The following is a 12,578-nucleotide window of genomic DNA, read 5'->3' on the forward strand; positions in this document are numbered from 1 at the left end:
CAAAAGAAGCCTTCTGGTTTCTGTCAAGTAACCTGAACTTAGCACTGCCCTCTGAACGTGTGTGTAAATGGACATAGGAAAATAATAAAGCTGTCGTATTTACAATATTTTCATGTGCAAAAAGTCCTAGTACGCACCTTATCTGGAGGCCTGGTGCTAGAAACCCATGATGAGTGGTGAAGCCGGGTCAAAAAGGTTCTGTGGGAACCACTGTTCCCTGAAATCAGCAGGCAGAGGAAGGAAGCCTTCCAAAACTAGAGGATACACTTCCCCATGGGGACCCACAGGATGTCGGGAAGAGCCGGGTATAACCAAGGGATATCTATTAATAGGCAAGACACCATTGGGGACCATGCTGAGAAGGCAATAATGAGAAAATCAGTAACACTCTTGCGCTTTGAGCCTGAAACAGAACCATGGGAATCAGGGCAAACGGTGGAAAAGCGTGCACAGTGCTCTTGTCCCATACTGTTATAAAGGCATCTGTTGCAAAAGACTCTGGGTCCGGCTTACAGCTGAATAAATACAGAAGTTGGGAATTGAGGAGGGATGCAAACAGGTTGATCCGTAAAGGGCCCCATAATCCCTCAAGGATGAGGAACATCCCAGGCCATAATTGTCAATCTACCGGATTCTGCCAATGTCAGAAACGCCAATCCGCTATCACATTAGACACCTCAGGGATGAAAACAGCTCTCACCTTAAACAGAGAGGGAAGGCAGAAATTCCAACCATGTATGCACCCAAAGCAGGAGAAAATGGAATATAGAGAGAGTTGCCCTTTCAAGAAGAGATCCAAGGAGGTCATTGACCTGGAGGGGTGAGAACCGGTGACCGGAGAGGGAGAAAGACCCAAGGAACTAAAGGGCCTTGATAACTCTACCCGGGATGGACTCAAACAGGAGAGAGAAGATTCTTCCGAGAATGTGAGATCATGGAGAAATTAAAAATGAAGGAAGTGTGGTGCAGGAGATGCCACCGGGTGAGGAGAGCAGAGAGAACCGGCCTCAATGTGAGAGGAACTGACTCGCAAGGTTTGCAGACTTTGTGTTGGAGTAGAACCAGGCTGTTCCACAAAAGGAGGCATGTGGAGAAAAGGTCTCACGAAAGGGCAGGCCACAGCCCTCTTGCGAGACCAGAATAGATACGCACATGCTAGCTCCCATGCTGCGGCATTCTGATTGCGGGCTGACCCTGACATGTTAGGTACATAAGTTCCCATGTTTGTGTGAAAGCATCAAGCCTTGTTGGAATTGCTGACACAGTGACGCCAACTGTGGTAAGCACCTTATGACTGTGTCCTAGGTAAATAAAGATATTAACCTCACTGTGGCCCATAGTGTTCATTGGGGCCACAAAATACACTTATACAAGCATAGGAGAGTGTGAAGATGTTTGATGTGTGTGTTTTGAAAAATGTACTTGTCTCCATCGACACCGCAATTACTATAACGTCCTGTTGTCAGAAATGCCCCTGGTCTAACCAGGGCTGGCATTAGGGCAGGGCCGCCAGGCAACCGATTGCGGCGTGCTGTCATTAGCCACCCACCACGCCAGCTCGGGGGGGGGGGAGTCTTTCAAGGTCTCCCCAGAGCTAGCGTGGTGGGAAGAAGCACCGCGCCCTATTGAAATTAAATGTGCTGCACTCTAGCGGGGGCATTATTTCATGACAATCAAGGCCTGTAGAAAAATGTGGTGTCGCGCCGACATCACACATACGTGACCACATGGGTGTTGGAGGGGGTTCCAGATAGTTGTCTTGCTGCTAGGGCGCTGACGCTAAAAAGGCCGCCAGAGTGTAACGTTACTCTAGGCTCTTGATCTGTAATGTAAACAGCCAGCTCCACTAGCAGGGACCCTCTGGTCAGCCACCACAACAACTGCCACGACACCATGCTCGGCAAGAACACAGCAACTGGGGCAGGCGCAGCAGTTCGCCAAAACTACAGCAGAGATGTCTTGTTCCCATTTTAGACCCTTGATGTGCAGGTCCCCTTAATCCGTGGCCCGTTTTGTTTCGCTCGTCAACTCCTACACTTTTGGACAAAATTAACTTTAATGTTAAAAATAAATACAAAAAAATGATACGTACCTGCAACCTCACTACATATATGCACGCGCCTGCGCCTCAAAGGTTGTGCAAGATGCAGTCACCACGCCAACGGGGCCGAGCGCGCCCTTGCTGTACGTATTTACGTGCTGAAGTCACTGGGAAGGTGCCGCTGGCCGCCTGCGTCACTGGTGCCGGAGACGGCGGCTGACGGCGCTTCGGCCCCTGTCAGCCTGGACCTCGGGCGGTTCCCACCCACCAACCCTTATCCCCCCAATACCCTCCCTACCCTTCCCTCCCCATCTCCGACACCTGCTCCTCTAATCCCATAGATCTCGTCCCTATCCCCTCAACCACCATGGTGTTGCTGGAGAGCGGAGGAGAGGGCGGACATTACTGGTGAGAGGGGGGAGATTTGGTGCGTTTAGGGAATAGTGACGTCAGAGAATGGACCCGTGATGTGGGGGGCCAGTGGTTAATTGGCGTCAATTTTATGCTGGCAGTTCTTTATCGAGAGTAAAAAAAAAATGGGTGAGCGAGCACGCTTTCTTTGCCTCAGATGCGAATGCCCTTGACACTTGCACGTCACAGACTTTACGTTGAAAACATTGAGTCCTATGTCCATGTTCCCATGTCCGCCCCGTCCCATGTTACCTATCATTTACTGACAGGTCAAAGTGGGCGGGAACTAGAGTACGATGTTCCCCTGCTTATCTTGCTATCCATGATCGTTCCCTTACTTTAGGAACACCGTTGTAGACAAAACAAGGCACCTTTTGTGTGTTTCATTTTTTCTTCTCTTTTTTTTTCTCAATTAAAATTGAACCTGAACCCACCCTACCCGCCCCCGCTAACGCTTCTCTGATACATGACACTACGCTACCTCGCAGGTGCTGATTTCACTCTGTTTGTTAGAACCGAGAGCTATTCATAAGGCGCTAAAAAGCCCAGCTCAGCAAATATTTGCCTTTGAATTGCTATAGGTCAGGGTATCTGCAGGTAATAGCGGTGAGTGCCTCAGTCTGTATGTCTCTATAGTCGTGGGTAAGTCCTGTAAAAGGAACGAATGGGTGGGTGAATGGAACAGGGAGGCTGCTTGCTGTGTGAGTAATGGTGGTCATTTAAGAGCATTTTCTTTTCTGCTTCCTTGATAGCACAATTGTTAAACCTAGAGTGGAGGAAAGAAAAGTCTCAAGTTTACACTTTGACCCTGGTACTTACCGTGCCCATGCCCCGACCCATCCAAGCCCCCACCAAAACCTACTTACACCCAGTTCTTCTCACAAACCCGTTCTGCGCACCCCTTTCCAAATGTTCATTACGAACCCAAACATAACCTGGGCATTTGTCCATCCTTGTACCTACACACTTGCTCATTCTATTTGCCCCTTTGATACCCCACCCAGGAAAGGGGCAGAATGAGTTGTTTTCTTTGTTGGCATAAAAAAGGCAACATATTTATTTTCACAACATAACAATAAACTCAAAACACTGCAAACTAGCTTTGTGAAAATAGTTCTGAAGGTGCGGCGACTGCTCCATGTCCAAACCTTGCTTTCCCCTTTCCCAATCAAGTCCACTGTAGGCCAAAGCTCCCCCAACCTTTCTTGTCTGAGCCCCGCCTGCCCTTGCAGGTGTTCCTGGGCTGGGGGAGTGCCGTTTAGTCGGGGTGAAGCTGAGCCCTTATTGCTACCTCCACCGCCCCTGCTGTTTAGGCCCCCAAGAAGCGCTGATCCTGAGAAGAGCGAATACCCTTCCGGCTTTCCAATGGATCATTCGGAGTCTGTATCTTGCCAAAACACTGCCTTGCCGTTCTGCGACATCAACGGCCAGGCTTTGCCATTCCGCCGTCCTGTATGCAGGATGGGTGGGAAGAAAACCAAACACAACAGGTCCTTTGATGCGGCGGGCTTCCTCTGCTCGAGCTGGAATCTCCTGCAGAAGGAAAACTGGGCGTTTTATAAGCCGCCTTGCCCGCCCCCTCCTTTTGTCTCCTTTCGCAGGCATTTCCTCGGTTTCGTGGGCTTCACGCCCCTCAGGCCGATTCAAGCACACCTCCCCTTACCCAGGTGGGAGGGAGGAGAGGACCCTGCCCATGTTATTAGGGTGCCTCCTCCATTTTAATTACGTTGTAACCTCCATGTCCTGTTGCCCCTTCTGTCACAGTCCCCTCCCAACCAGCCAAGTATGCGCTATAAGTAACTCTGTGTTATTCATGGCCTGCAAAACGCCCATTTCCTTGCCCTCTGTCCCTGGTTATGGCAAGTTTGTCGTTTTTTAAAGTACCCACTTCCCTTTCTTCTGACCTATTCTACAGCCCACATTACATCCGAACCCAAGTAGAATGTAAAGTCCATTACACCATTTTTATGCTTGGAAATGATCCAACATTTGCACTTGTTGCAGGATCTGCCGCAGACAAGGCCAACACTCAGTTGCCCATTCACTGCTGTCTGCTACCCTCTACGACTGATTGCTTCCTGTTTTTAATGCTGTGTTGATAAGACCTGTTGTGATTTTGTATAGAGCCAGGTGTGAGGCCGTTTCTTGCTGTGATTGGAAAACGAAGCGGAAAAAAAGATAAACCAGAGTAGAGTTTGTCCAGTCTGAGCTCAGAAGCTTGTCTCTGATTGGGACCACCTCTAAAACACAAAGGATTGAGAACAAAAAAGACCCTTTACATTGTGACCACCTGACACATGAATTTAAAAAAAAAGTCTGTCCTATGTTTTCAGAGACCTAGATTTGTGTAACAAAATATCATAAGTGGTACCATAGGGTCCCCTCATCTCCCTAACATTTAACAATGTGGTTAGTCGGAGGGCACCATTGCTTGGAATAAACAAGTATTGGCAACAGCAACAGTTTTGAGTTTTGTGTAGACGTGGAATGGGTATTTGCCAGTCCCTCGATATAATGATGTATATACCTTTTTTAAGAATGTATCTCTGAGTAAAAAAAACAGGGGCATTAAAGATGTTTCCTTCTGTTTAAACTCACAATCTGGGTAGATCTTCCTTGCTTTCTACTTTGGACATTTCTTTTAGAAAAAGTTGTTTTTCCAGAACATTTCCTATTCACAACTTCTATCAACAGTTTAAGGAGTGTCAGTCTCTTTCTCCGTTCCCTCCCCCTAGACAGACAGCTCGCCACCTTCACCTAGTACAAGCCCACCACTGTGAGGACAGTTAGGTTTTTGTTGGAGGGTTAGATGAACTATTAGTGACATTTTGTAATCATATCCAATGCTGCCCTGTTACCCTTTTTGTTTAAAAAAAAAAAGTCAGTTGACATAATGGTACTACCTGGCCATACGATGCCAACAGCTGGAAAAAGGTGTGATTACCTGGGCATATATAGCAGTACCTAGCAAATGCCTATACACAAGCCGATGGTTTGCCAATGCTTGTTTTCAACAGGATTTAGTACAGGGATCAAGTGATAAGGCCACACGAGCAAACGTCTTTTGCTCCAAGTCCAGTGGCTGCAATTTTGCAAGGGGAAGGAAGAGCTCTCAAATCACCCCAGTGCACCAGGGTGATAAGGAGCCCTCCGTTTATTAAGCAGAAGACGGCTGCATAAAGGTGATGCAAACATGCGAGTACATTTCCCAAAGTCGTTAAAATTGAATACATACGTTATAGCAGAGTTGCAAAAGACTGTGCACGTATATAAATCTTTACCGCCTACCCAGACTTTATCGTCAATTTCCCCCAGTTTTGTACCAGGACGTTCCATGCTCCAGTTATTGCAAATGTAAACCTCTGTTCCTTGGAAAGGGTTCACGTTTTCAAGACGCATAGACATGAACAAGGTTTCATAGATAACAAAGTAAATATAGGCGTTCTCCACACACCGCAAAATGTCCTCCCAAGGGCTTGCAGTTAAAACATCGAGACCAGTAGCCAGTCGGCTTCATCACGTAAGATACCGTTTTCTCTGCACCTACGTGAGTTTTACCAGCTACACACAGTTCTGCACACAAAATAACAGAACTAGTGTTCAGCTAATTGTTACCCAGAACAAGTGGGTGAAGGCTTGGTTAAGGTATTTTTATTACACCAGTAGAGCCTTTGCAGCGGCAATTGTCATTAACTCTCAGCAGACTGCTTAGGAATAACACTGGCATGCTAAAGTCTGTTGTTAATGTTTGATAGAGCTAGCTCAGAGTTCCCAGAAGGATGTGTTTTGAGTGGGGATTAGCAGATGGTGGTGGGAATAGTTATGGGGATTGTCCTAGCCATAAGTGGATAAATAACAAAACCGCCATAAGCTGTGTCCCTCCTCATCTGACCTCTGCCTATTAGCTCTACACCAATACAATAATGTCAGCTTATTCTCCTCACTTCTTTCACTCTCTCACCTCACCACTAACACTCTTATTATGCCCATTAGCTTCTATTCTTTGTTTTTGCACTCAACCTTTTAACTGGACTCCTTTCCTTATTGCTATACTCCCTCCCATGTTCATTCTTCTGTTCTATCTCGCTCCTGCTTCCATTGCACTCTTATTTGCCTGCTTTCAAATTTCGCTTTCCCCTACTGGTCACATTCTCTTTTTTTTTTTCTTACTCATTGTCTTGTCGCTGTTGTCTTTCTCGGCATGAAGGGCTTCAAACTGGACCCAAGAGCAAGAATCCAGACTTAAGTGGTAGGTGGCAAATATGCTGCCCTGGTGAAGAAGGGAGTGGGCACTACCCAATGTTAAGAATATGTAAATAAAGGTAATTGCAGAATAAGGGGAACAAAAGATTCCCAGAAAGCACAATTGGGATAATGAGTCACAAAGATACCAGAGCAGTTTGCTCAGTTGCTGTGTGCTCACAGTAACGGTAGTTATACAACCATGATGATTATATAATTCAGTAAAAGAGACACATAGCAAACGAATGTCCTACAAGTTAGCTTATGTTTGAAGTGGACAGATCACAGTAGCCAGTGCATTTAGGGCAAAGCCTTCATCAGGGTGAATCCATAGTAAAGGCAGACAATATATAGTGATCCTATATATGGAAAAAAGGTACCAAACACAACCATCTGTTGAATACTGTTCAAACAGAAATAGTACCTTCACTGTGCACTTACTTGGACCATCAGTGCCTCAAATCAAATATTTATTTATTTATTTACTTGTTTTTAATCGGAAATGAAATTAACGATTTTTACAAGAACCCTTCTTCTACAGATGCGCCAAGGAGCTTTTGACGGTCGTTTTTCTGATGTTGACACTTCTAAGTTCATATTTACTTTCTGCCTTCTCTCTCCGGAATTTCGCTGTTATTTGGTTGTTTCTTGGATTTGGCTTGCAATGGGCAATTTTACTGTTCCGGCCATCTCTGCTATTTTCATATGGGCCTGTATGTTGGAAATCTTTTCGAAGGCAAGGTCTATCAATTTTACTGCCGCTATGGTCCATCTCGTTGTTTCTCCGGAGATTAGCCTATTCCAGACCGCCTCTTCATCTAGCGTCGTCGCCCCTTGCAGACATGGTTGTATATATCTGTCTCTAATTATGCTGGTTTTTGGGCATCTTAGGACTAGATGTCGCAATGTTTCCACTTCTTCTTTATTTTTGCATAGGCGGCAACTTTTATCCATTTTTGATGATCTAATGGCTAGGATTTGATGTGTCATCAGCAGGTTTAGTCTTGCCTTCAAGAATGTGCTCCTCATCTTTTTGTTCGGGAACTTTTTGCAGTAGTTCAGTGGCTCTTTCACCCTGTTGAACGTCGGTGGAAGGTGGGTGAGTAGCTTATTTGCTCTCGCTGCGTCTACAGTGTGGATCCAATCCATGAGTTCGATTTTTATCTTTACTCGGTCTGGGTTTTTTTTGAGATCTTCTTCTGTGCATGATATTTCATTTAGTGTTTTTTGTATTGTTGTTGCCCAATTGTTGAGCGCTTTGCAAGTGCCCGTTTTCAATTCTTCTGCTATCACCGCGCATATTGGCAATGAATCGGCCATTATGATTTTTCTATAAAGTCTCTTACTTTGCTTGACTGATGCAGCTAACGAGACCAGGCCCAACTCCCGTCTGATTGCGGGCATGGAGGTTGATTTCGGTAGGCCTAGTACTGCCTTCCACACATGTCCTTCCAATTTTTGCCATATGGAGTTCGGTAAATTGAGCGCGGCTTCCATACCATAGGTGATAGACGGCACAACCTTTGCCTTGTAAAATTTTATTGCCGGAATAATGGAAAATTTCCCAAATTTGTTGTCGACAGTCTCATTTGTGCCGTAAGTCTTTTGACTTTGTCCCATAACTGATCTTGTATTGCGTTGTCACCTGCTGATCCGTCTAAGGTTACCCCTAGGTATTTGAATTTGTCAACTACTTCCAGTTTGGCGTTTTCCAAGTGCCAAGTTGACAGTTTTGTATTTTTGTTTGCGGTTTTTTCAAAGACCATCACTTTAGTTTTTGTTGTGTTAATTTCCAGATGGTTTGACATATAATTTGCCAGGTTGTTTAGTTTTCGTTGCAGCCCAATTGGTGTTTGGTCGATAATGATGGCGTCGTCTGCGTACCATAGTCGTGGTATGATTTCCTTTCCTATTTTTGGTGGGAAAGCTCTTATTTTTTTTCTTCGATCTGGTAGTCCCCCAAGAAAGCGATAAACAGGGCTGGAGCTAGTGGGCAGCCCTGCTTTACACCTCTCTGGATTTCAATCTCTTCCGACAAGGTGCCTTGTTTATTCAGTTTTACTCTGATTTTTGTGTTTTCATGAAGCGCTTTTATTGGTGCCAGGACAGACGTTGGGCATTCCCACTTTCTCCGTTTCAGCCATAATTTTTCACGATCAATTTTATCAAAGGCTTTTGATAGGTCTACGAATGCCAGGTAGATTTTTGGGGCACCTTCTTTTACTTTCGCTTTCAAGATCTGAAGGATCAGTATGTTTATTGCCGTGCCTCCCTTCTTCTGGAATCCTGTCTGAAAAATGTCGAAGCAGGGTGCTGTCGTTGCCCATGTCCCAAAGTGGATTAACAACTGGGTTGCGTAAATTTTGCCCACAATGTCTAACAGTGCTATGGGCCTGTAGCTTTCTGGGTCTTCTCTGTCGCCTTTCTTATACACTGGCACAATTATGGCCTTTAGCCATGTTTCCGGCACCATTTTTGTCTGGGCGCAATGTGTGAAAATTTTGCTAATTAGCACCGCCCATGCCTTCGCAGATTGCTTTAGGTCGATATTTGACAACCCGTCCGGTCCGGGGGCCCTTGATGTTTTTAAGTTTTTGATGGTTTTTTCAATGTCTGTGATGTTAGCCACGTTCACCCAAGTGGCTGTCGTGTCTAATAATCCTTTGGTTGTTTGCGTTTTTGGTCGCTCAAATTGTGCCATTAGGTATGATTTCCAGTTTGACTCAGGGACTTGGTTTATCAGTTCTGGAGGCTTCGATCTATTTGTTTCTTTGATTATTCTCCAGAAATCGCTTGTTTTCTTTGAGCCAAGACTTTTCAACATTTTTTCCGCATCTTGTTGGTACATCCATAGTCTATGTTGCTTTAGCCAATGGTTATATTTCTTAGCCTCCATCTGCCAGTTTTCCCAGTCTTCCTGCTGGTTTCTTTTTGTTGCAATTTTCCTTAACCTCCTCACCACTTTTCTTCTTTCCACCACCAGTTTGTCATATGTGTGTAATGCGTTTGATGTTTCCTTCTGTTGACTCCTCGCTGGTTTTTTGTATGGGATTAGCAACGGTATGTAGTTCGGTCGAGTTTGTGGGGCTTTTTCTTGAGCCTCCTCAGAGAGTCTATAACTTGCTGTTATCGTTTTTACCTCTTCTTCTGTTAGACATACTCTAGATTGTTGGTTGTTTATTTCGAGATTGTGTTTATACACGTGATTTTCTGTTTGTGATCCTGTCCATTTGCATATTAGCAGATTGTGATCACTGTGTATGGTTCTTTGAACTTTGTATTCTTCAATTCTGGGTATAAATTCTGTTGACACAAAGATGTAATCTAGGGTAGCTTTTGCATTCAAACTCTGCCAAGTTGGAATATTCTTTTGTTTCAGAAATAGTGCTGCAACGTTATGAAGATTTCTTGGTTTAATCAGGGTCTCCCATGCAACACCCCTCTCGCGGGTCGAGTCTTGACACTTTCCCAACTTTATTTCTTTGTTCCCCTCTCTGCAATCGGCGTTTAAGTCGCCACATATGATGATGTCCGCATTCATGTGCTCTATTTTGATTTCGTCTATCACCTCTGCCATTTTTGCGCAGTACGTTTTGTCTGTCATCTTTTGGGGGTTCCAATACGTGTTTATTATGATGATTTGGTTGCCAATCCTCTTGCTAATTGATTTTCCTTCGTTGGTCCATGTGGTCAGTATTACTAACATCTCATATGATTCATGTAATTTTTTCGGTGTTGCCAGGCCTACTCCCATTTTCGTTGCTGTCAACAGGCCTGAGGATGGTCGGCCTAACAATCCCTTGCTTGCAGGTGCTATTTCCACTACGTAGACGTCTAGGCCGGGTTTTTCTTGTAGCCAAGTTTCTTGTGGGCATATGATGTCTAGTGCGCCTAAGTCCACGTCGCCCGGTCTGGTTAAATGCCTGTATCCTCTTGTGTTCCATGACCCCAGGATGAAACATTTCTTGGTTTCTTTTTGGTCACCACTTCTTTGTTCATCCCACGTAGGTGCTGGTGACCGTGTTAATTGCTAATTTTCTGTTTTGCCCATTAAGGCTGCTTTTAGCCATGCTAGCGGGCCCGTGTTCGTTGACGTATCTTTTGTTTGTCTCAGAGGTGATTTCTTTGCTCTCTCGTTTCTACTGTGGCGGCCAGTTCTCTCTGGGCTAAAATGGCTCTGAACGCGCCTTGATTCCACTCTCCTGTGTAGGTTCTGATATTCTGCTCCCGTGTCCTGGTGCTCCTTCCTTGATTGCATGTTTTGTTTTTCGTCCTTATGGGATCTTCAGTTCTCTTTTCTCTCTTCCGTTCGTCCATACTTCACTTGCCAATCGATACCCCTTTCTTCTCTCTGTTTTCCTATTCTATTCGATCGATACCGCTCTTCTGTCCGTGAAGTGAACTGGTATGGTCTTCTTTCTTTTTCGTCGTACTTAGTGTCTTTCTTTTCTTTTTGTATTTCTCTTTTAATTTCTGTCAGCCCAAACCCATTTTGGAGCATTTCAGTAGCTGCGTTTACTTCCGTTTCTTGCCGGATTGGTTCTTTCACGTGAATGTATGCCTTGGCGATCTTTCCTCTATGATAAGGCTCTACTAACGTGATGTCTTCTGTTTTTATCATTTTAAACGCATTCATTTTACTCATTAATTTCAAGATCGTCTTCCTGTTTAGGATCATGTATCCACTTTTTATATCTAATTGCTCAAGTTTGAATATACGTTCCTGTCTTTCCGCTTTCGACATACCAGTTCTTCTGTTTTTCTCTGGGCTTTTTATCTCCTGTTTTCCATGCTTTGATGACCACTCACTTATTCTTTGATCTTTCGGGGGCTTTCGTTCTTCTTCTCTGTTCTTTTTTTGTGTTTCCGTTGCTCTTCCCTTCTGGATCTCACTTGCCTCTCGGCTTCTTTTTGGTGTTTGGGGTTTCATATTTTCTCATTTCTATTTCTTTCTCCGGTTCTTTTTGCTTTTGTATTTGCTGATCTGTGTTCACCTCCATCACTTTTGTGTTTGTGTCGCTCATAAAATCTTCGACCGAGAGGGGTGGACTTCTCATTTTGTCTCTTTTCCTTCCTTTCTGGCTTTTTTCGGAACTTTCCTCTCTAATTTCCTCTTCTTTTTTTTTCCCTTTAGTTTTTCTGCTTCCTGCTGCTCCGCCTTCTCTGTCGTCGGGTCTTTGTCAGTCTTGTCATTTTTCTTTAGTTTCAATATCACTGGGACTTTGTTCTGGGGATGATTATGGAGTCCTGATTTGATTGGGTATGTTTGCGGGGGTTTGGACCTTTCCTCCATCACTTCCTTTATCTCATTGTCTCCTTTATGTCTCTCTGTTATTGCTGCGTTTTGACTTTCCCGCTCTGATTTTTTGGTTTTCTTGTTCTCCTCCTCTGTCCCTCTTTTTAGACACTCAATTTGTTTCTTTAAGTCCTCCAGCTCTTTTTCCCACCCTTTCTTGTAGGTGTCAGTTCTTTCTTCTACAGCTGTGATGTATCCTTCTATATGCGTGATTTTTGTGGACATTGAAGCCAGAATTGATGTGTTGTCTTGTATTCCTTCTTTTATTGTTTCGTATAGTTTGCAATATGGCGCCAATGCTATCGTTATTGCAGACCTGATTGTTAGTAGATCTGGTTTTTTGCTTGGGGACTCCTTTTGTGTCGGCGTGCCTAATTCACTTATCCTTCTATTTTTCGGCGATTTTGGAGTGCTGGCTATTTTCCCTGGCATAGCCATTATTTCTGTGAATAGGCTATCGCTTGACCTGGGTCTGTGTGCTTTTTCCTCCAACCTTGTGCACTTAGGTTTTTCTTTCTGTGTTTCTCTTTGTTGGGTCTCTCCATGTAGTTCTTACTTTCTCCGGGGTACGAAGTAACTGGTCTGAAT

At 44.6% G+C, this 12,578-nt stretch overlaps 1 protein-coding gene across 3 annotated transcripts in view; it reads left to right on the forward strand.

Annotated features, from left to right (window-relative positions):
* The first annotated feature begins 2,207 nt into the window (after positions 1–2,207).
* Positions 2,208–12,578, forward strand: part of R3HDM4 (R3H domain containing 4) — a 487,584-nt gene continuing 477,213 nt past the window's right edge. Inside the window, exon 1 of one of the 3 annotated variants that reach the window (XM_069647594.1) lies at positions 2,208–2,449. In XM_069647594.1, the coding sequence (XP_069503695.1) occupies positions 2,409–2,449 (41 nt within the window). In that variant the 5' untranslated portion in view covers positions 2,208–2,408. The remainder of the gene's footprint in view (positions 2,450–12,578) is intronic. The other 2 variants (XR_011303256.1, XM_069647586.1) reach the window with 2 other exon arrangements.

The sequence above is a fragment of the Ambystoma mexicanum genome, chromosome 1p (assembly GCF_040938575.1).
Source record: "Ambystoma mexicanum isolate Mex_15411 chromosome 1p, UKY_AmexF1_1, whole genome shotgun sequence".
Lineage (NCBI taxonomy): Eukaryota > Metazoa > Chordata > Amphibia > Caudata > Ambystomatidae > Ambystoma > Ambystoma mexicanum.